Source organism: Carya illinoinensis, chromosome 7 (assembly GCF_018687715.1).
Source record: "Carya illinoinensis cultivar Pawnee chromosome 7, C.illinoinensisPawnee_v1, whole genome shotgun sequence".
Lineage (NCBI taxonomy): Eukaryota > Viridiplantae > Streptophyta > Magnoliopsida > Fagales > Juglandaceae > Carya > Carya illinoinensis.
The window spans coordinates 37,596,241-37,620,634 of record NC_056758.1 but is presented as its reverse complement, the minus strand read 5'-3'; the positions used below and the strand labels follow the sequence as shown (position 1 = coordinate 37,620,634).

Sequence of the window (24,394 nt, the reverse complement as noted above, 5' to 3'; positions counted from 1 at the left end):
TGATGTCTGCAATATAGAAGTGGCGCCATTAAATTATTGAATTTGCTTTTTTTCTACTTTTTTAGGTCCTGCTAAGTACAAAACCAGCTCAATGTTTCCCAATAATGCAAAGGGCTTGCTTTGACCACACTACCTCATTTCATCCCCCCCCAATCTGTTCCTCAATCTGCATTACACCATCATTGCAAATTCCTACTTTCTTATCTTAGCTTTGCTCAAAGGCAACAGACATTCCCACTTCATTATTTTAAAAAGGGTGCGAGAGATTCTTAGATGATGACATTGGTTGGAATATTTTAGGATTTGTGATCGTGATTGCTTAGCACTTTGTCTCCTATTTCTTAAAAAGCATCTATGGTTAAAAAAAAATCTTTAGCTTTTTTAGTTCCACTTGCTGTAATCCAAGGAGAATTAGGATGTAAAAGCGATTTCATGTCCTGGTGTGGATGCTTAAATAAACTTTAGAGCCGCATAAGTGAGAGAGGGTTTCCCTCGTGTTACTGCGGCTTGCATGCACGTTTGAGCTCCATTTCCAACTCGACCACGATGTACTTACTTACATGATAACACGACAATGAAGACCAGATAAAGTTAGAATTACGACTTTATATATGCATTATTGTAGAATTAACTTAACGGTCCAAGTTAACCAAAATAAATCAAATTATTAATTAGGATCTGTGACAATAATTTTGTTATAGTTCCTGTCCAATGAGTCGAGTAGCTTGTTAATAAATAGCATTGCTCAGATGCTGACTTTCTAGTGTAATTTCACATGGTTTTCTCGACATCCGAAGGGGGCTTAGATCTGTAAATGGGTTGAGAGAGAGATTGATATAGAGACCATCCCAAGTACTGTTTTGCTTGATCTAACTCAATTGTAGTTCATGATTCCCATGCACATAGTCAGATATTATAGGAGAAGTTCGTGCAGTTTGAAAACATGCCGGAATAGTTGAAGTCATGTTACATTTCGATCGAGAACAAATATGATACTCTAATGGTGAAGAGAAATATAGTTTTAAAACAAGAACACGAACGCTTGCAGCATGTAATGCTACAAATGCCGGTTTATCTCTCAAGTTCAAAGATCTTTTAGCAATATTTAGGGTTTTAAGTTGGTGAAATGTCCAGTAGATTGCGGTGGTTTAAAAACGATTTCCTTTCCAGGAATCGTGTGAAGTAGGGATGATGAAAAACCCCCCTACAAAAGAAAAGAGAGAAAAAAAAGAAGCCTCGATTGGACAAAGAAAAAGGAGATAAAACTAAAGGGAAACAACCCAACAACCACAAAACAACGAGGAAAAGGCCACAGTAACGAGATTGATGGTCAAAAAGATTTGCTAAGCCTCGTGGAAAAGATTGCAAAGCAAATAGGTACTTACTGATTTTTAACAAAAAAGTGGAATCACTGATCCGAATTTTCTTCTAACCTTTGAGATTAGTCAAACGTACATGATTACAACCTTATGATTGACAGCTTGCATGGCCAAAACAGAGTTAACTTACAACTTCCATGGAAATTATCTGGATTCATAATATCACATAGTTGGGCACGAGCTGGATCAAATTATATAAATAGTATATATTAATGATCATCAACATCTAAGATTGAGTAACATTATTTTTTATAATTACACTACTGAAATTATATTTTTTTATTTAAATTTTAAAACTTCACGTCTTCACAGTATATTTAAATATGAGAAATTCTACCTAGCTACTTGCATCACACACTTTTGTATAATCAACATGTAATTTGTAATTTTTACATTTTTATCTTAATACTTAAATTTGTGTACGTGTGTTTAAATAGTATGGTAAAAATGATAAATCATATATTAATTAGGTGAATGAGGGTGGTGTAAGGTTTACTTGTAGCATTTCTTACCCCTCTAAAATCAATCTAAATTCGGATAGAGAGATCTTAAGTCGTAAACTTTGAAATGAAAAAAAAAAAAAAAAAAAAAAACTCCTTATTCACTAGGATTCGGTGAAGACAAGTCATAAACAAAAATATGATTAGAAGAAAATAAACATGCATGTTTGGACAGTATCAATTCACTGGACAGTATTAAAATTCAGCAACTAAACATGTTTAGACAATAATGGTACTAGGAAATATAAATGGTTGACTTTTATTTAATTCATGCAATAAATCTTCTCTCTCTGTATTTTATTTTTTATTTTTTATTTTCAATCACAGCTCTCATAAACGTATTATTCTCCTACCCTGTTCGACAACCCAGACCTACTAAGCCTCAATTGGTATCAGCTGAGCAGAATCCTAAGGACTTTTGTAGTCTTATTACATGAGATAAAAAAAAAAAAAGAGTATATAAAGTATTATTCTAATGTCGCATCTTGCCGCATAAAAGAGTAAAAGAATATTGTTCCTCTGTACTAAATGTTTCCATGCTGTTAAAAGGACTTTTGGATTCTTACATTTGTATTGCTTCTCCTCTCTTACTAAATGTTTTGCTTGCTGTTAAGGACTGGGCTGGTCCCCATCGTGGAACTGGACCTTCCGGTGTCGTATCTTGCCGCATAAAATAACACTAATGTCCGTCATCATCGTCCTAATAATAGTAGCCATAATAACGTTGTTCAGATTGTTGGAATAAGGTTGTCAGAAGTCAGGTTTGTGACATAATCCAAACACATTGCTAAAAAAAAAAAAAAAAAAAAAAAAAAGCTCCATTTTATTAGCTAAACGGTCCCGATATCTTGATGGCCTTTGTCTCATGGCTTGATTACGGGTATTCAAGTCGGTGGTGCTTTCCAGACTCCAATTAAAGAGCACTGGAAGGAAATTGTGGACGTATTTACATGTAATTGATTCGGAGATATGAAATAATGAAAGGGTGGTGGGATGTTTCCTGTGGAGGGGCCCTGTTTCTTCCAAGGAGACCTTCCGCTTGCCAGCCCTTTGATTTGGGACCAGTCCCTCTGAAATTTGTTCAGGTGAGTTAATGGACAGGACATGACGATATTTGTCTAGCACGGCAAACAGAGAGAAAGAGAGAGAGGGAGAATGAAGAGAGGGGATGTCTAATTGCTTTGCCATAAACCACCAATACATGTCATGTTCATTGTCATTTTTGAAAAGCCATACCCTTTCAACATCACCGAGACAAAACATATATAAATTATAATTGGTCATTCATTGAGAGGATTACTCCAAAATGAATAAAACTCGAATGCGATAATGAGAAGAAAAGTTCTACTAAGAGAAGACGACCTTCTTCTCATGTCCAATAATTATTGTGCATTCACGAGTGTGTCTCTGTATTTCCGTTTCAATCCTTGGCACGTAACTAAGTTCCGCAAATTATGCTAAATTTTGGTTGTTTTTCATTCCCCACTGTTTTTTTTATTTAATTTATTTCTTTTCAAATTGAATCGAATTGTTTTTTTTTTTTTTTTGTTCAAATGTAAAATATATGTTTTTCTTCATTACGCCCTATATATACACAATATATATATATTAAAAGATGGTGTTCGGTTTTATAGCAAAAATAATTAATTGCTGTGGTCGTGTGGATAGTCACTGATCGAGAATACGACTATCCACTGATCGAGATACGACGCACCGTGCGATACTTATAATATTAATAATTAGCAGAAAGAAAATCAAATCCACATGAAACTCATGAATAAATGTGGATGCAATGGCCGAGTAGAATAGCTTTTGGCGGCGAGCGACTTCCATTTTCTCCGGTAATACTGTAGTTTTTTTTTTTGAAATGACCGGTAATACAGTAGTTCGTTCACTTTATGTGCGGCTCTCGAACGAATGGCTGTTATTCTGTTAACAAATTTAAAGAGAGTAGATGAAGCCTATGAGTGGGTTGTCTTGTGAATGGCCCACCCTATACCTGGAATTCTGGGAAGCACCACAAACATATATATATATATATAATTAAAAACTGGCCTGTAAAGATCATTATTTGTACGTTCGTCTTAGAATAGAATGTTTCAAACCCCCCCGGCCCTGATACTTTTTTGGTTTAAATTTGCTCATTTTACCAGATTCCATGGGAGAAAATCAACCCTTAAAACCACACCCCAAGAAAAAAAAGAAAAAAAGAGGCATATCAGCCCCCAGAGAAAAATCTTAAGAGACACCCAAATTTGTTTTCCTGTAATTTCTTACTTTTTTAACTTTCGGCATCTGCTCCCCGGAATCGAGAATAATAAAAACCTTTGGGGGTGATGAAACACGTATGCTGGCTTGTTAGCATCCCCTGACATCAATGGCCATTTTTTCAGTAAATGGCAACAGTATGATCAGTAGGATATCAAATACGGGGTTTGTTTACTTCTTTTTTCTCATGCATGCATGTTCGTATTCGCTCTTCCCAAGCACGACTGCTATAGTACAAGAGTCTGGGTACTCCGTATCAGACAACATTAGTAATGGTTATATATCTTGCCCAAAATGTTTTATATCTCGCTTAATTTTATATCCACCCAAGAGCATCCGCATCCTTCTCGTCAATGCCATATGCAAGTCTAAAATAAATAAACTTGGAGACGTGAATGACCTACAATAGCCTAGTCAAACTTCAAAAGTTTGACATAAACTGTACAGTAATTATAAGCTGCTTGTCAGCATTGGCGAGCTACTGTACAGAGTCAATGCATTAGTTTATAATTTTTTTTTTCACCCGCAACCTCCCCTTTTCCTCGGATTCACGCTTTTTGTGTTATACTCATTTCCTCGCAGATGTTTACAATAACTCGTTTTTTTTTTTTTTTTTAATCTATGCCGGAGCTTCGTCGCATGGAATTGTTTTCTTTCAGTAATTGGAGAACCTCAAAACAGAGTAGAATATTGTGCTCTCGCCTGTTGCACAACCGTACGCCGTCGCCTACGCCGCTGCACCTCCACATCGCCTCAGAAGATGCTGCCGAGTACTTGACCAATGAGCTCTGTTTTTAGGAAAGAAAAACAGGACTACCAACCGGAGCCTCGCTTACACCGCTGCACCTCCACATCGCCTCAGAAGATGCCGCCGAGTACTGCATGTCAGCTGCACTAATGGCCGCGTCTCACAGTGAGGTTCTTCCCCTCAACGCTGTGCGATCTGTTTTTCAAATTTATCTCTGTTCTCTCTCTGATGATCACTCTATCTCTCTCTCAGTCACGGGGCCATGCAGATCGACGGCGTTTTCTTCTAACGCAGCTAACCTCCGTCGAGCCACTTGTGGGCCGCCCAACTTCGTCACATGCCTCTGTCTCTATTTTCGTTTTCATTTTCGTTTCTGTTTTCACATGACTCCATCGAGCCATTTGCAAACCGCTCAGTGTTTTGTGTTGTATAGCCAAATTATTATTTAAATATATAAATATTATATTATTATTTTTACTTCAAAATAACTAGTTCAATATGATAGACTTAGCTAAAAGTTTTAGTTATAGCTAAAATTTACAATTCTAACCAAAATTTAGACTTGGCATTGGCGAGACCGATGCTCTAAAATGTTCAGATCTTAACCCCGGACCACCAACAACATTGGGATTGCATAATGTATTGCCAAAGAAGTTATAATTCTCTCTGTCCAGCGGCAAAATTGCTGTGTAGACATCCGCCACATGACGTACCGACTTAAGTAACCCATATGATACGTGTACGTACGTATTAGATGATGTTATGTATGATTTTTTAATAGAATAATATTAGGTAGAAGGCTAGAAGCTTGTAATAGATAAATTACCTATAAGCACTTTGTAAAAAGGTTGGTTCACTAATAAATCATAATTTTATTTTTATTTTTAAGATGGAATCTGTATTTTTACAAAAACTTATACCATACTTGTTTATTTACATATTATACAAATCATTTAGCTTTTTTAATATTTTTTAAAACTATCTGGGAAGGTTTAATAGGTAGAACAAAAGAAAATAAAGATGGAGGTTGAAACTTGTGAGAGGGTAGGGAAGGGGGTAGGATAAGGACAGGTTTTGGGGCACAGCTCTGACCTGAGAAGCTGACATGACAGAAGTTGAGGCGTCCGTGCAGAGTTTATGGGCTGGAAGCCTACTGAGCCCAGAGAGAGAGAGAGAGAGAGAGATAGGAAGAAAATTGAGGGACCTGTCCAACTCACGTATCTAATTCAGGATCTTTGGCGCCTGAGATTTCGCCTCGTGATCCGGCTATTACTTGCTGCTGTCGTCCTACGTGGCTTCATTTCGTCCATCTCTCTCTCTCTACTCTCCAATGGTACAGTACCGCCGTAAGTGTCGTCTGTGTCTTTTTTTCTGAGACCATAGAGAGGGGCATAGAGGGTGTTGTCGAGAGAGAGAGAAGGTCACAGCATCTAGCTAAGCTAGCTGCAGCAAGGGAATCCACCGCTTCATCTTGGCATCTCTCTCGTCACCATTACTCTTCTTTTTCCATTCCCATTTGCAACGATCTGACGATGATATTGTAATGAGGCTTTTTTCATGGGTCTTTTCTCTCTCTCTTTTTTTTTATTCTTTTTTAATTTGTATTTTTATTCATGATTATCAAATATAATTCTCAAAGATATGCTCCATAAAATTAAATGAACATCCATAAAACACTACACCTAATTTACTTACATAGTGTAGTTAGAAAGTCGCATACCACCAAAAAATAAACGTGTTAAAATTCACAAAGATTCATTATTTCTATAATAAATTTAAAGCCGATATTTGTACCATTTTTGTGAGCATATATTTCCACCAACACGAGCCCATACACCGAACTCTTTTTGGGCTTTCTTCTTACGCTAGCAATGTTTGCGAGAGTCGGTAGTGGCCACACTATAAGGCTGCAGAAAAGCCCAAAATGTCGTTATATTATTAGGTTAGAACCCAAACGAGACTGGTGTGGACCTCTTTCGCAAACCTACGGCTCATCATTGGACTTAACCGGGGTCTGTGAATGTTTCCCGTCTTGGATTGGGCCAGAAAATCGACAAATATATAACCATTTTGGCAGAAAATATTAGAATTAAGACTACCATTCCGTAACTAGCTAGTAAATATTAGATATAGTCATGAATTATATAAGATGGAGTTTTTCTTTACAAAATTAATTTTTTTATTTAAATTTCATATTTAATCACTTTCTTTAAAAAAAATGCACGACGCTTACGCATTAGATGACTACAAATATCATTTCTCAACTAACTCACTCTGTTGAAAGAGCAGTGTTTAATAAATGTTGTGTATAAAATGATTTAAAAACTCATCTTAATTTAGTAAGTTCGTAACAAGTACGAAATTGCTAGGTTGCCTACTGGGTTTGACTGTTCATATATTTTAATTTTTTAAAAATATTTAAAAAATATTAAAAGAAAAAAAATTACAAATGCACCAGTGCTATTCCTAGCAATACAGCGGGAGAGTAGCATCATCCTAACAAATAATGTGGATTTAACCGTACTGTCATATAGACCAACGATATTAAGAAATGAAATATAGCATTTACAGATATTATGTATTGATAGACAAAAAATAAATATATTTTTATATCTATGTATCACCGATATTATATTAGCAAAGGCACATGTAAAATGATCTTTTTTAAGATTGTTCCTAAACAGGAGGGAGGACGGTTTACATAAATCTCATCCGGTATTGACTAGAGTACGTACTGTCAGTAGGAAACATATAATATATATATATATATATAGTTCTGTAGTTCAGTTAATCCTAACTGCATCGACAGGTGCATGCATGGCATGGGAAATTTTTAGTGCATTACAAGGAGGCCGGCGGCAGGAGGATATATTCCTCATTACCATTCCAGGAGGTTAATTCCAGCATATCATCACATGAGATGTGGGAAATGGAATAAGGATCATCTAACTGGCCTTGATCAGATCGAAACTAAGCGTCAAGGGGATCAATGGAATAGATGTTCGAAGACTGATATCGATTATGTATGTCTGAAAGACCAGGACTTCATATCTCGGAGAGATGATATTATTTATTCTTTATTCCAATCTATATATGTATACACACACACACACACACACATATATATATGGTACTACTTATATGAAAACATGTAACTACTACCTGGGGCTTAATTTTTGTAGTCTGTAAGACACGAAGTTCCTGAAATATATATCATGTACGTGTTGAGTATCTAAACTAATCATGGTACTCAAAATACAAAGATATTGTTACGATCTTCATGTTTCAAAACCTTACTTTTCTTACCACTCGGATCCTTCATTCATGTTTTTCGTTCACACTCACTACAAGATATTCGTTTTCGTTGGATATAGTCTTTTTAGTCACAAAAATCTATTTTTCTTGTAATCACTCAGCAATATATATATATATGCAGAAACGTCTTAATGTGGAAATGGTTCGTGGAAATGGTTTATTTATATATATATATCATGATTAAGGCCGTCATGGGTCTGTTGAGTTGCATCAATTTAATATATAGCTAGCAGGCATCATTGTTTTCAGCTTCAATTAACAGCAGCCTTTGTACATGTTTTCATTTTAAAAGTGATCTAGAGGATCATTAATTACTTCGTTTCACGCGCATGCTTCGATCTGTTTTCACTGGAGGATATTATATATATATATATATGAGTTTGAGATTCTTTGTATCTGATTCATCAATATAATCCCCAATATCCATTATGGGCTCAAACTTTATAATCTTACTTGTATTGTTTAATGCAGCTTGGTGGATTGTTCCATGCATTCAGACTCCATTAGTCCAGTCGCCCATTAATAAATAGAGGCACTGGATGTTCTTGGTTTTCCTTTTTAAGAACTAGATAGCTTTGTATAAGTGGAAAGTGGGAGGGTTTTGGCAACTTTTTGAAAAAGAAGCATAGAAAATTTCATTTAAAGTATAAATCTTCCTGGCCTAAAAGATCAGTGCATAAGTGAGCATCAGGCATGGGCTGTCAACTTTGTAAAGTAGAGACTGAAAGTGATTAATTTATCCTAAACAAAAGATCTAAGCACTATTATTACGCTGAAAATTTTGGGGTTGGGAAGAAAATCTTGAGAGAGATGTATCAAACCCATCATTGCTAATTAGGATTTTAGGCAGGACCACAGGAGTGGGATTAGGCCCACCGCAAGCTCAATGAGCAATGCACGCGTGATCAAGGGCCCTCCCTTTTGTTCTGCTTTCTTTATAAATGTTGATGGCTCATAAGCAATTTGATGTACACTTTTCTTTAAATATATATATATACATATATCTATTCAAGTTGTTGTCCAAATTAGTCTTGAGGGTAAAAGAGAGTGACGCTTCACAATAAATATAAATATTTCAGACAATATTAAATAAATAATGAATATTATGATTTAATTTATATATATATATATTGTTAAGTAATAAATCACATATTGTCTATAGACAAGATATTAGACATATTTATAATAAATGCGTAATTTTTTATTATTGAACCGGTTTAATGAGATGAGTTAGACCCATAAATTGTATCAGAGTCTGTCATAAGACTAATTGAGGCCCACACTACTTACCACGTGACAAAAACAAGCAAAAATATTAACTTGCTGGGAGAGTGTTGAGAAATAAATCACACATTATCTGTAGATAAGTTCTTAAGCATATTTATAAGCAATAAGCAACACTTTTTTATTGAACCGATTTTATGAGATAAGTTAAACTCATAAATTTCTTTATATAAATATATATATATATATATATATATTTTCACTTCAAATTCTCATGTTCAAATAAGAACCTAAAGGAAGCTTGATTTATTTTCTATGATGTTTAATGCATGCAACAAATTTTCCAGGCCCTCCATCTGGCCAATGTTCACTAAATTGAACCCCACATATTTCGGTGGGTCAATGGCATTTATATGCCATGGAAGCCACAAATAATTGTTGACGTATTGTGATTGGATCATGATAAAATCCCAGATTGGGAGGGTTTTAAATTTGAACCATTTTTAATTATTAAAAGAGCTAGTGGAATAAGTTGAACGTTACTCATTTCTACGTAATTTAATCTAAACAGAATCATTCTCTTTTAAAAATACTATTTGCAACTCTATTTAATAATTGAATGTTTATTTTTCTTTCTTTTGTTATTAGTTGGGAAGTTTTTGGGTTCTCACGTGAACAATTATTAAGGACCAGATGGGTTCAAATTGAAGAACCAAGTTTGAACCCCTCACTCTTGTATAAAAAATAAATTAATTAAACAACCTATTGTCTCTCACTAAAATTGAATTTGAGAGTTCCAACTTAAAATTCACAAATGGGTTTCTAAGGCTATGTTTGGAACTTGGACTGAATTGAGGTCAACTCAATTCCGTCTAATTTTAAACTAAGCCTAATATCTAAACACCAAACTCTAAAATTATTAAACTCAGTTTAATTCAAAATCTCTTTACATGTAGGATCCATAACTTTTTTTTTTTTAACTTAACACTTTTTTATACGCAAGACCTACAATCTTTTTTAATTTTTCATAAATATATCTAAATTCATCTTAACTGCAAAACACATTTAAACTCATTTTAGATGTATTCCACAAAACTCACTCCACTATTTTGCTACTTTATGGAAGGAGCTAGTGCAAAGATTAGAGGAACAATTGATCTATGTTGTTTATGTATTTCACAAATTGTGGACTCGCAGAACAGATAGGTGTTTGAACATAAATTTCAAAGTCCAACCATAATATACAAGCACTAAAGGAAGCTGAAGTATTCAATGAGGTAATGAAGGATAGGAAGAGACAACTTGCAATTAAACCAAAGGAGAATATTTTTTTGGTGCCAGCCTTGGATCCCTACTGCAAGGTTAATTTTGATGCGGTTTACGTTACATATGAAGGATCTATGGGAATTGGTGTTATTGTAAGAAATCCATATGGTAATGCAAAGGTAATATTGGTTTAGGGGTGTCAAATCGTGTTAACGGGTCGTGTTCGTGTTGTGTTAAAATATATATATATTATACTATATAGCTCAACCCTAACCCGACCTGTTAAACTTATCGTGTCAAAATCTTAAACCCTAACACGACCCGTTAACATAACGGGTGGTGTCGTGTCAACTCGTTTTGACCTATTAGTAAATATTACGAAATAAGTTAACACGACACAATACGACCCGTTTCATATATTTATTTAAATAGGTTAAAAAGGTCCGAAATTAACTAGTTTGACTTAATTAAATTTAGCATAATTTTATATAAATTTAAAAATCACAATATTTATAATAATTATAAAGCTAAATATAAATTCAAAATGACAATGCAAACAATAAAAATATCGATATTAAAATTTTAACAATTTTACTTATAAGTATAATGGTATTATTATAACTTTAACTTTCTTAACGTGTCATAACGGGTTGACCCGTTATCAACCCGTTAAGCAATCGTGTCTTAACGGGTCAACCCGTTTGACCCGAACCCGTTAAGATTAAACCCTAACTCGCTATTATCGTGTCGTGTTTGTGTTGGATTAACGGCTCGTATAACATATTGCCACCCCTATATTAGTTGCACCTAGATCAAATGTTTCTTCAATAATTCAAGTAGAGAGTTATGCTTTATTAAGAGCTATGCAGCTATGCTAAAGAGTTGGAGATTTATCATATTATTTTTTTAAGGTGATGCCAAAGCAGTAATAGAGAATATCAGTACCAAAGTTGTTGATTGTTCTTGGACAAGTCATTTGTTTCAGGATATCCAGTTCATATTGTCAAGGCAACCGTATTGGAGGGTGGTTTTTGTTAGAGGAGGAGGGAATAAAGCAATAGCATGCTACTGCTCAGTTAACAAAAACTTTAGTTTTTAAATGGAAAAATATAGTTGCAAGTATAATTGTGTATTAATCTGTGCACTAATTTGATGTGGTTGGTCAAAAAGTAGATTTTATTAAAAACAGTGTTAATTTAAATTTTAAGTATGAATAAATCAGTATTGATACACAAATTAGTGCACGAATGTGCTTGTATGTAGCAAAACTCTTTTTAAATTAGTATGGATTGAGGATGGTCCATGGGAGGTTTTATTTGTTATTTTGAGAGATAAAAGTTGTATTGTTTTTTCATGATTAATGGATATTTTCTCATTTAAAAAAAAAAAGAAAAACAAGAAGAAGAAAAACATTAGAATAAATATTTTTATTATTTATTTTCTGATCATTTAATAGCATGTCGTTAGATAATAAGATTATAAATAAAATGTAATAGATAATATTTAATTATTTAATGACAGATAATAAAATAAAAATAAAATTTAAAATGATGAGTAGAATACACTTTTCGAAAAGCTGTAAGGGAGAAGAGGTGCCGCTATCCCAGCCCCATCAGTCTGGGAACGTACCGAGAAGAATGATTTTGGGCCGAGTTATGAGTTTGGTGTAGCATCCCAATCATCATTTCCACAGGTGCCTTGACTATGCAGAACTTGCAGTGGGTCCTGTCTACTCCTAACAAATCAAAAAATCATTTCAACCCCTATCGTTTTTAAAAAATAAAAAATAAAATGAGATTTTTTTTCGTTATTTTGATTGAATAGATTTTTTTTTAAAAAAAAATTACTTACCCTAAAAAATGAAGTTTAAAACAAAATACACTAATAATTAAAAAGATTAAAAGTTGAATTATTGTCTTGATTAAAAACTAGAATTTATGTTTTTTTGTTATTTTTTCTACTCTGATTTTACAACTTACTTCCCTTTCTATAGAGAGTAAAATACTTGAAGAAGGATGTTCGTACTGTATATTCTTTAAAAACTCAGTAATTTTAGACACGAAAATGTAATTTTATTTGGCTTATTTACTGAACGCTATCACCTCAAGAAATAATTAGTATGTGTATACTCGCAGCTCATCAAGGGTTTGTATTTGATTCAATAATAATTAGAAAGTATAATTTCACGAGCTTTAGGGTAAAAAAATCAATACGAATTTCTCTTTGCTTCAAATATATCAGGGGAGTTTTTTTAAAAATATATATATATTTATATAAAGAGTAAATTGAGTTTTTATTTTTTTATTTATTTTTAATGGTGTCTTGCACTGAATCATCATCAGGGGTTGGGATCAAATTAGCCGTTAATACCGGAATAATCTGTTTTTTTTTTTTTTTTTTCGTTCTGCTTTCAGCAAGATCACATCCGGGAAAGAGTTTGACCAGATAATTTGGTTTTGACCGGGTTAGTTGGCTGAGGCTTTCACATATACAGCTACTCAGGGAAGGGAATGGAAAGAAAAAAAGAAAAAAGAAAAAGACCCGCACATCTACAGCTGGAAACCGTACAATGACAAGGAGGTAAAATTGGATGATTAGATTCCATTATTCCTTGTGTTCCTGAGAGACCCAAAGCTCCCTTCCTCAAAAGTAAAAGAACAAGATTGCTGCTGGCACGATATTTATATGTAGAATAAAAGTAAAAAGTCATATTCTGCCCTGCAACCACATTATTCACTATAGCTGCTTAATCACAGCCACACACTTGTTGAAATGGATCATCAACTTGAAACAGTCACGTTTAAGACAGAAGCTGTTTGTGCATACGTATATATATCATATATATTCTGGGTGTTCATGGAGAATGATGGAGGTTAGGTACATAAAGTGTGTTCCAAATAGAAATAGAAGAGGTTAGTTGGCACTGAGAAAAATGAGTGTGTAACAGCAGAGAGATGTTGGAATGGTTGGCAAGTGTGTCAGTTGTTAAAAAAAGTCTTATGTGAAAGGAGGAAGCAAGCAAGCAAGCTTGGTCTTGAAGAGAAGTACCCCTCCAAAGACTCTCAATCCCCTCTGACAGGGAAAATAAAAATAAAAATAAAAAATTGCAAAAGACTCATTAAGCATAATATTGTAATCCAAGAAAAGAAGGAGAGAAGTTACAAGAGTTAAGTGTGGAAGCATAAGTGATTAGATTCTGTAATAATTTACCAACAACTAAGAGCAGTTGGCCGTAGTCTGTTCGTTTAAAATCTTTACATTTCACTCGTTAGCTTCGGCAGGTAAGCAAAGCCTTTCTCTTCTTGTCTGTCTCTCCTCCCTGTCTCTAGGCCTAATATTTCACTACATTGTCCGTGATCTATGAAAGTTTAGTTTTGATGCTTTCCTCTGCCCATTTAAGCAACTACCCAATCGGTTAATTTGGTTTTTCTTTTAGATTTTGAGCGAGCATTTGGTGCCATGAAGGCATAATAATAAAATACGCAATTCAGGTTCCGCTGCCAAGACGCTGCCCCTATTTCAGTTCTTGCACAGTCCAAGTTAAAACTTGATGCTTTTTGTTCTTCTTCAGGTACCCATCTGAGAAAAATCTCAAAAGGGTTTCAGCAACTCCCATCTCTTGGTTCTTGGGACGCCTTTATCTCGAAAGTCGAAGAATTGGTTCTTGGTTCATTGGAACATCACTGGGCGCTACTTCATTCCATATTCATTGCTTCAAGTTTAAAGTGATCATTGTCAGTCAAGTCTTGCTTCAAAATATCCAAGCTTTCTTAAATCAATCATATTGGTGTCTGATTGAGTGGAGGACATGAAAAATTCAGTTCTCCCAATTCCCACAAACAAAAGAGCAAAAGGGAATCTGCTTTATTTCTGCTAGTCTGGTGAGCTGTTAATTAGCTGATTCCATCGTTTGTCTAAGTCTACTTTATACTCTGAAAGGTTCACTTTCCTGTCTGTGGCAAGCATTTTCCTTAGCGTTGGAGTAGGCTCGATCCTAGGGTTTTCGAAAGAAAGAGGTAATTTGCTGGTGCCGTTTGGATTTTATGCCTGATAGATTTGCATTTGTCCTTTAACTTTGTGTCTGTAGGATGCTGCAATAGGAGGCTTCTTTTGCTTTACACTCGATAAGTTCTCTAAAGCTGCCACGGTTACTTGTTCCTTGTTGAGTCCTACAAGATATCACCACTCAATTTTAGTCAAACCCACTTTACCTTCTGTTTTTTCTAGTTTCTTCTGTTTCATCTCTATCTATAGTCCTGGTCTGAAGCAACTGTTTGGTCGGGGTTTCGTTTGCTTAGGAGAAAAGTGAGTTTCCTTGGTTCTGTTGGCCTACTTTTGAATTTAGGAGATGGATGGTCGTGAAAATGAGGATGTGGGATTTCAACATGGAGGTGAGGATGACCTGCATTGTCCATCTTTAGGAATGAGCACAAACCCACTGCCTGAAAAGATCTCTGGAATGATTATGAGTTCTGTCTCCATGTATAAACCTTCAAATGGAGCTGACCCTTTCTTTAGTTCTGGTTGGGATCCACTTGCTTCCTTGAGTCAAAACCAGAATTTTGGAGGTTCTTCTTCCACGGTTTCTCACAGTGAATTTGCCAATCCACCTTACCCTATTGCACTAGAAAATCAGGGAACTAGTAGCACAGGCCAACTGGTACGGTACCCATCCAATTCCAGCTTTGTCGAACTAGTGCAGAAGCTTCCGTGCTTTGGAAGTGGGAGCTTCTCAGAAATGGCTAATTCCTTTGGCTTTCCCGACTGTGGCCAGATTGCTAATTCTGGGTGCCCTCAGAATTATGCATCACTCAAAGAGGGTGGCACTGGAATAACTTCAACAAATGGTGCACTGTCTCGAGATGATCCCCAAATTTCATGCGAGGGTGCTATAGGCTCTTCACCTAATGCAAAGAGAAGGAAACGAGCGTCTGATTCCAAGAATTCGCCCATCACCCATCAGGTAACCTGAGTTATTCTATACTAGCATTTAGTATCTTGAAGATTTTGCTACCTTTTGATTTTATTTATTTCCTCGAGCGAAATTGCTTGGTTATCCATGGCAGAATGCTGAGGGGGAACTACAGAAGAGTCTTTCTCGAGAGAGTTCTGATGTTCTAAAAGAACCTGATGAGAAGAAACCAAGAATTGAACACAGCAAAGGTTCAAATTTGCGTGGTAAACAAGCGGGTAAACAAGCTAAAGATACTTCCAGTGGAGATGCTTCTAGAGAAAATTACATCCATGTAAGAGCCCGAAGGGGCCAGGCCACAAACAGTCATAGCCTTGCAGAACGGGTACCTTCTTAATACCATGTTTACTAGTTGTGAGAAAAGTTTTTCCTTTGTATATAGTTTGGAGTGATAGAACTCGTTGCTTGCAGGTGAGAAGAGAAAAGATTAGTGAGCGGATGAGATTGCTTCAAGAACTAGTTCCTGGTTGCAATAAGGTATTTGGAGGGAGTCAGTCTTTTGAACAATCTCTTATCTTCATTTTTATATTTATTAATTTGATGCTATGTACCGTTTTAGATCACTGGGAAGGCGGTAATGCTTGACGAGATTATAAACTATGTGCAGTCGCTGCAACAGCAAGTTGAGGTATGCTATTTTGCAACTCTAAGAATAGGAACTTGTTCATTTCTTTCTTATGATAAGTTTCTAAACAATTTGGAACTACTTGAGACTAATTATAGCATTGCTGAACAAATATCACATTGCAAGCATCAAAGAAGCTTTGCTGAAATCTCTAAGCAAGTAAATAATTGAATGAAAAGGGAGTTATGACAACAAAAGGCCATCTTCGTTTAAATAAGAGATTCCTCCCTCGTTCAATGCCAGTTAATGATCTTCTATACTTTTTAACAAATGAGGTCTTCTTTTTCCAACAGAAAGTTGCTCTGACCAAATGAACAGCATGTTTAGAGGTTCAACTATTTCGTTGCATTATAAGAGATTTTTAATTGAAACATCGCACAAGATTACAGGAAATGCCTAATCGAGGAATTAACATCTCGTTTATAAATTTAATTCGATCTTACAACTATGATGGAGTGGCTCTTGAGTGTTCTAATGCTAAGTAAATATATGCTTGCTATCATGTTGCAGTTTCTGTCAATGAAACTTGCCACTGTCAATCCAGAACTGAACATTGATATAGAACAGATTCTGTCAAAAGAGGTAAGTCAATATCACCCTATTGCTGAATTCAATTCATAAATTAAACTGCATGCCAAATATGTTTGTTGAACAGAATCACGTTCATCTTAGAAAACCTCCTGTGTAGATAATTCATTCACGGGGTGGCGCTGGAGCTATTCTAGGACTTGCTCCGGCAATGAACTCCTCTCACCATTACCCACATGGAATTTTTCAAGGGACCTTCCCAAGTATCCCCAGTACAACTCCAAAATATCCCTTGCTGCCCCAGGTGAGGTTTGGTTTCATCAACTCATGCTGCACTTCCTTTTCCTCTTTCTAATATTAAATACAAGGCATCTTTTTGTACATGCAGACTGTCTTAGACAATGAGCTCCAGAGTCTGTTCCAAGTGGGATTTAATTCTTGTCCAGCAGTTGACAATTTGGGATCAAATGGTAATTTCCAGAGGTCTGCTTGAGATCCATGCAGGGTGTTGTTTCCACATTCTACTGACCTTAACATACTTATCATGTTCAGCAGGGAACTTGAAACCAGAATTTCAATGATACGAAGAGAGAAGTGTGATTTCCTGCTAACAAAGAATATAAAAATATATCACAAAGGGAAAGAATTATCTGTTGTATAGGCTGTCATTTCCTGACTGTTTGTTCTTCTAAGTTTTAGCAGAAGATTATGTGACCTGTTAGAATTAGAAACCATGTATATTCAGACAAAAAGGCGAGTCTTTGATGATTGATGGAAAATTATTGTTATGAATTGTTGCTGTAGATTAGAGGGATCATGTGTGAGAGTTTTGGGGAAACCGTGGAAGATTTCAATTCTTTTTAGGGCACATCAAGTTAGGAGAATATATGGACAAGAGATCATTTCGATATGTATGCCATATCCCGAAAGACTGGTTACATTCCCATCCAATAAAAGGTCATTTGTTTGTCCGCAGCTCGCAGCATTCTTTTCACTTCTAGCTACTTGAAGTTGAAACTCCCTCTACAAGCATTCTCTGTTAAAGTGTTCAAATCTCTTTTTCAATATGTTGTGAAAAGGATTGTGTGTTTATCACTTTTCATCCTATAATATTTAATATTTATAATTATCCGCAATGAATTTTCTGGCAGCATCATTATCCTCAATAAATGCAATACGTTTATGTGATAAACTTTTTTTTTCTTCTTCTTCTTCTTTTACGTCTTGTTCGTTTTACGACGACTTCTTCCCGAGTTGTTTTATTTGAGCCCATTTTAAAACGACTTAGATACGATGTAAAGCTATCTTTTCTACCGAGCTTTGAGGCCCACGACGCACTCGGGAAATTTGGTTTTCACTCACTTTTCAACAAAACCAAAAACTTGGATTTCCAAGCTCACATTTTGGTGGGAGCAACACCCTTTTATACACAGCTCGAACTTTGAACAATTAGGGTTAAGAAACCTTGAGCTCCATCTTTTGCAAGACAATATGCAATTGCATTAACATCTCTATATATAACACGAGTTATTTGAAGAAACGAACTGCGTTGCTTTCAAGCGTCATTCCAAATTATGGGAACCTTTCAATGAATTTTTGACCATAACCAGTGGACCACCCAGCCACCACCTGAGAAAATCAGTCACAACTTCAACAAATTCAAGATTTTAAAACTATTACACCAACTTTAAACCACTTAAGACAGCATTTAGCTCAGCCTTGTTGAAAGAACCCCAATCATATTGTGCTGAAAAGTAGCCAACAAACATCCAACCAACAGTATCACTGATAATCCCTGCAACTATGGCCTACCCTCTCTCTCTCTCTCTCTCTCTCTCTCAAGTAAGCATTATTTGCCACATTAGTGTAGCCTCACAGAGTCGCAATTAGCATTATTTTTCAAGGAAAATGTTGCTCCACGAAGGGAAGTCCTCAAAAGAGGGGAGCAAACGCGCAAGTCTACCGCTATCCAATGGCTGGTTATTATAAACTGGTTGACAAATTCAAAGTGGTAATCAGGCAAATGTGAGCATGACCAATTAATGAAAAGAGGATAAATATATATTTGACAAAACTAGGGAATGTTTGGGGAATTGAATGAGATGATAATTTTGTAAATAATAGTAAAATTATTTGAGTTAAAATATTTTATTAGATTTTGAAAAATGAGAAAAAGAAAGTTAAAAATATTATAAAATTAAAATATTGTTATAATATTATTTTTATTTTAAAATTTAAGAAATTAGTATTATTTTTTGTGTTTTGTTTAAAAATTTAAAATAAAAACATAATGATTAAGTAATAACTATATGATAAAAATTAAAAATTAAAAAATATTTATATATTTTTTTAAATAGACTTCAATTCATTACTGAATGAAGAAAGTTACAGTTGTGACCAATAATTACGGGTACCAAGTCCCGATTACAAGCCAATTACCCATCAGTTGTATGCTCCCCCGTACACAATTTTTATTGCGCTGGACTGTGTCTAAAACTTTTAAACTCTCCAATGACGATGTCATACTGAGATGCGAGACTCTGTCAAAAACAAAAGTGTTCATCTCGACTCGTCTGCGAGAAAACAACACTAAACATCCTTACCCTCCAAAGGAGGAGAGGCACTACCCAACCTTCACCCTCTATAAGAGGAGAAGACTCACAACCCTCATCCTCAAGGAGGAGAGGTATTTGCCTATTTCAAAAATATTTATTAAAAACCTAATTAAAACACCCATAACAGACTAATAAAAAACAAACTGATAACACTCTATGCTCTCCTCAGCGCCGTACACTCACTCCCTTTTGCCCAACCACTTTCTGCGCATCTGTCAACCTGCACCACGCACGGGTAGCTTGCACCACGCATTTCCTGCACAAGGGTTTCTCACAACAAAACTAGCCAAAACAAACCACTTTCTGCATCCCATCACTATCGCCAGCCCATCATTTTGAAAAAGCAAGATATACCGATCAAGGTTACAAGGGCTTCCCACCGTTGTTGGCTTCATCCCCGTAACCATAACCAGCCCACCAGCCCATACACCACTTCGGCTAGATGAAAACGAAATCAGAAACAAAATCGAAGACCAGCACAAAATTTATTCCAGAAACAAAACCATAACCGAAAGCAAAAAAACCTCAAACTGCGTCTCCCTCGCTCCGGTCGCCACCCAAAGAGTCTCCATGCTGGGTTACGTTCGGACTCCACCCCAGAAGCTCACCTTATCCTCTCATGCACCTCAGCCTGAATCCCGAAAACTACTATATTTTCCATGGATGAAACAGAGTACCTTAAACCCCACAGGATTACATCCAAGCTTGCAAGAAACCAAAAACACCTCTGGCGACAAAACACCCGGACTCCATCCACACCGGAGACTCTCTGTTTTCCACCACGCCCAGCTACGTGGTATAAAATGGTGGTCAAAACTTAGAAAAACACACTTCAGACCACACCATGCCACGATCAAAGACGCAGACGATGCCCTCCTCCTCCACCGTGCAACCACCACTCCGCCAACTGCGAGATATATTGGAGAAAGACTTCGGGCTCCTTGACCGGGAGGTGGAGCTTTCGACCACCGAAACCACCGCCCAAACAACGCTTGATTGAAAGCAGAAAACTAATGGCTACAAAACAGAAGAAATGATAACAGAAATGAAACTAAGCTATACGGAAAAATAAAGAGATGGAGGGAGGGGAAGCCTAGGCTCCCACCTCCCTCGGACGGAAGAAAGCTGCCTTGTTTCTAGAGAGAAGAAGGAGCTTCTCTCACTAGAGTTTTTGCGTGTTGTGATAAATGTGTCAATTACTTTTATCTTCAATTTGTTACTAACTCATCTCAATGCAGATTGTTAACTCACGTGATAAGCAACAGCACTTATATGATAAATGAAGCAATAAGAACCTGCAGTGGTTTAAACGGTGCTGTCTCACTTAAAGCTTGGGATGAAGGAGAGCCGTCCGATCAATCTCTACTTCATGTATATATATGTGGTTATCGAACTAGGGTTAAGAGAGAGTGATTTCATTTGTACTGTAGCCGTCTGAGAGATTGGGTGAGTCCGAGAGAAAGAAAGAACTAGGGTTTGTGAGGGAAAGTGAAATGCCATGATTTTGTGGCTTTTCTTGACTCCATTGTAGTTCGATCTTGTACTATGGCATTTTGGCCTTGAAGATTCATCAATAAAGTGATCTCTGAGGCTGTTCCTGCCGTGGATGTAGGCCATTAGGGCCGAACCACGTAATCTCTGTTTGTATCTTCTTCTTTCCCCTTTCTTTCTATTTTCTGTGCATATTTCTTGTTCCTTTACTGATTCATAGCTTATTCTTGTTATCCTGTTATCATTATCATATCTTGTGAATATCTCAACTAAGTTTCGGTGTTGATCAGAATCTTATCATTTTGAGATTCCTGAGTTATGTTCTGTTTTGAATCTGTGTACATATGTATATTGTTTTGAATCTGTGTACATATCTATATACTGTCATACTGTTGGAGGATCTCTGAAAGAGGAATTCTTGTATTTGGATTTCTGTATTGGGGATTATTGGATATTATTGTATACTTGGTTTGAAACATAACAAGTGGTATCAAGAGCTTAGGTTCTATGGGGACCACGAAATTTGATGTTGAGAAGTTCACGGGTGAAAATGATTTTGGTTTGTGGAGGATTAAGATGAGGGCTCTGCTAGTCCAACAGGGCTTGCAGGATGCCCTCACCAGTGATAAAATGGGCTCCTCCTCGAAAGAGGAAAGGAAGGAGAAGGTCCAAAGGGACATTCTCCAAAAGGCCCATAGTGCTCTGATCCTTTCCCTAGGAGACAAGGTCTTAAGGGAAGTAGCTAGTGAAGAAACTGCTGCTGGTATCTGGTTAAAGCTTGAACATCTTTATATGACTAAATCCCTAGCAAACAGACTATATAAAAAGACTAGGTTATATACTCTTAAAATGTCTTCTGGAACTTCAATAGGAGAACATCTGGATACTTTTAATAAGATTATATTAGACCTAGCTAATATAGATATTAAGGTGGAGGATGAGGATCAAGCAATCCTCTTATTGAGTTCTTTGGACTCCTCATACCAGAACCTTAAGGAGACCATGATGTATGGTAGAGATGCAATATCTCTAGATGAAGTGCAATCTGTGCTTCATGCTAGAGAATTACAAAATCAAGAAAATACCAAACAAGAACATGGTGAGGGTTTGTCTGTTAGGGGAAGACCAGAAAAGAGAGGCAAGAAAGGCAAAACAGAAAATAAGAAATATAGGTCTAAGTCTAAAGGAAAACAGTTAAAATGTTTTCTGTGTCACAAAGAAGGACATTTCAAGAGAGATTGTCCTGAGAGAAAAATAAAGATAGGATACAAGAACAAAGATGAAGGGGATGCAGCAGTGGTGTTAGATGGGTATGATAGTGCTGAAGTACTAAATATATCTGATATAGGCCATGAAGGTGAGTGGATATTAGATTCAGGTTGTTCTTTTCACATGTGTCCTAACAGGGACTGGTTTGAAAACTTTTCTGAATTGGATGGTGGGCATGTAATTCTAGGGAATAATAAATCCTGTAAAATCATGGGTATTGGGTGTGTAAGACTAAAACTACATGATGGGATGGAGAGACTTTTGAGGGAGGCCAGATTTATACCTGACCTAAAGAGAAATTTAATTTCTCTTGGTATGCTTGATAACTCAGGTTATTCTTTTAAGTCTGAATCAGGGGTCCTTAGAGTTACTAAAGGTTCACTTACAATTATGAAAGGGGTTATAAAGAATGGCCTTTACACCTTAGTTGGGAAAACAACTGTAGGGGAAGCATCCCCTGTACATAATGAAGTTGAGAAAAAATCTGTGCTATGGCACAGGAGGCTAGGGCATGTTAGTCAAAGAGGGCTTTTAGAACTTAAGAAACAGGGTCTGCTGAAAGAGGCAAACCTGGACAATTTACCTTTCTGTGAAGACTGTGTCTATGGAAAGGCTAAAAGGGTTAGTTTTAAAAGGGCAACTCATCTGACTACTCAGACTCTAGATTATGTACATGCTGACCTTTGGGGACCTTCTAGAGTAAGTTCTCATGGTGGAGGGAATTATTTTTTCTCCATCATTGATGATTACTCTAGAAAGGTGTGGATTTACATACTTAAATATAAGAGTGACACTTTTGAAAAGTTTAAGGAATGGAAATCCTTAGTTGAAAAACAGGTAGACAGAAAATTAAAAACATTAAGAACTGACAATGGGTTAGAGTTTCTGTCAACAGAGTTTAATAATTTCTGTCCAAAGGAAGGGATTATAAGACACAAAACTGTTAGGGAAACACCTCAACAGAATGGTCTAGCTGAAAGGATGAATAGGACCATTCTAGAGAGGGTAAGATGCATGTTGTCAAATGCTGGGTTACCTAAAACATTCTGGGCTGAAGCTGCTGCTACAGCGGTCCATTTAATTAATAGGTGTCCATCTTCTGCCATAGACTTTAAAACACCACAAGAAATGTGGACTGGGAAACCTCCCAGGTATGATTACCTTAGAATTTTTGGATGTACAGCCTATGCACATTCAAAAACTGATAAGTTAGACCCTAGGGCACTAAAATGCATTTTTGTGGGATACCCTGAGGGAGTGAAGGGGTATAAGCTATGGATAGACAAACCTGGTAGAAATAAATGTATAATTAGCAGGGATGTGATCTTTAATGAATCCCAAATGGCTCGGGTCCAGAATACAGAAATAGAACAAATACCTGGAAATACAGAGGGAAATGTACAGGTTGAGGTGGAAAGAGGAAACACCTCAACTGGTAGTAATGCTGGGGAAGTCAGTAACTCTGAAGACCCAATTTCAGAGGACTTAGATAAACCAGGTCCTGACTCTTACATGTTAGTAAGAGACAGGAAGAAAAGGACTATAAAACCTCCCATTAGGTATGGTCATGCAGAGCTTACTGCTTTTGCTTTGACTATTGCTGATGAGGTCATTTATCAAGAACCAAGGACTTATAAAGAGGCCATTGCAAGCCAAGATGCCACTAAGTGGATACTTGCTATGCAAGAAGAAATGGAGTCTTTAAATAAAAATAAAACTTGGGAATTAGTTACAAAGCCTGCTGGGGTAAAGTTGGTGGGATCCAAGTGGATCTTTAAAAGGAAAGAAGGCATACCAGGGGTAGAAGGGACTAGGTTTAAGGCAAGATTAGTGGCTAAAGGTTTCACTCAAAGAGAGGGAATAGATTTTAATGAGATATTCTCTCCTGTGGTTAAACATAACTCCATTAGATTGTTGTTATCCTTTATAGCATATAATGATTTGCACTTAGAACAATTGGATGTAAAAACTGCTTTTTTACATGGAGAATTAGAAGAGGTAATTTACATGCAACCCCGTGAGGGGTTTACAAAAGAAATTAACTCTGATCAGGTATGTTTGCTTAAAAAATCTCTATATGGCTTAAAACAATCACCTAGACAATGGTATAAGAGATTTGATACTTACATGCTTGAAAATGATTTTAAAAGAAGCTGCTATGACAGCTGTGTTTATTATAAGGATGTTAATGGAA

The 24,394-nt window shown here is 36.2% G+C and overlaps 1 protein-coding gene across 6 annotated transcripts; it reads left to right on the top strand.

The window, feature by feature from the left end:
- The first annotated feature begins 13,644 nt into the window (after window positions 1-13,644).
- On the top strand, window positions 13,645-17,800 carry LOC122316894 (transcription factor bHLH74-like). Of its 6 annotated transcripts, XM_043133730.1 has the most exons (10): window positions 13,645-13,981; window positions 14,137-14,191; window positions 14,272-15,663; window positions 15,767-15,997; window positions 16,084-16,149; window positions 16,232-16,300; window positions 16,808-16,879; window positions 16,986-17,129; window positions 17,214-17,295; window positions 17,378-17,800. In XM_043133730.1, exons 3-10 carry the CDS (start codon window positions 15,049-15,051, stop codon window positions 17,404-17,406), a joined length of 1,308 nt encoding a protein of 435 aa, XP_042989664.1. In that variant the 5' UTR covers window positions 13,645-13,981; window positions 14,137-14,191; window positions 14,272-15,048; the 3' UTR covers window positions 17,407-17,800. The 6 variants fall into 6 exon arrangements, with proteins under 6 accessions (XP_042989664.1, XP_042989663.1, XP_042989662.1 ...); XM_043133729.1 differs by lacking the exon at window positions 14,137-14,191; XM_043133728.1 differs by lacking the exon at window positions 13,645-13,981 and having other exon boundaries at window positions 13,988-14,581; window positions 14,788-15,663.
- Window positions 17,801-24,394: the final 6,594 nt, after the last annotated feature.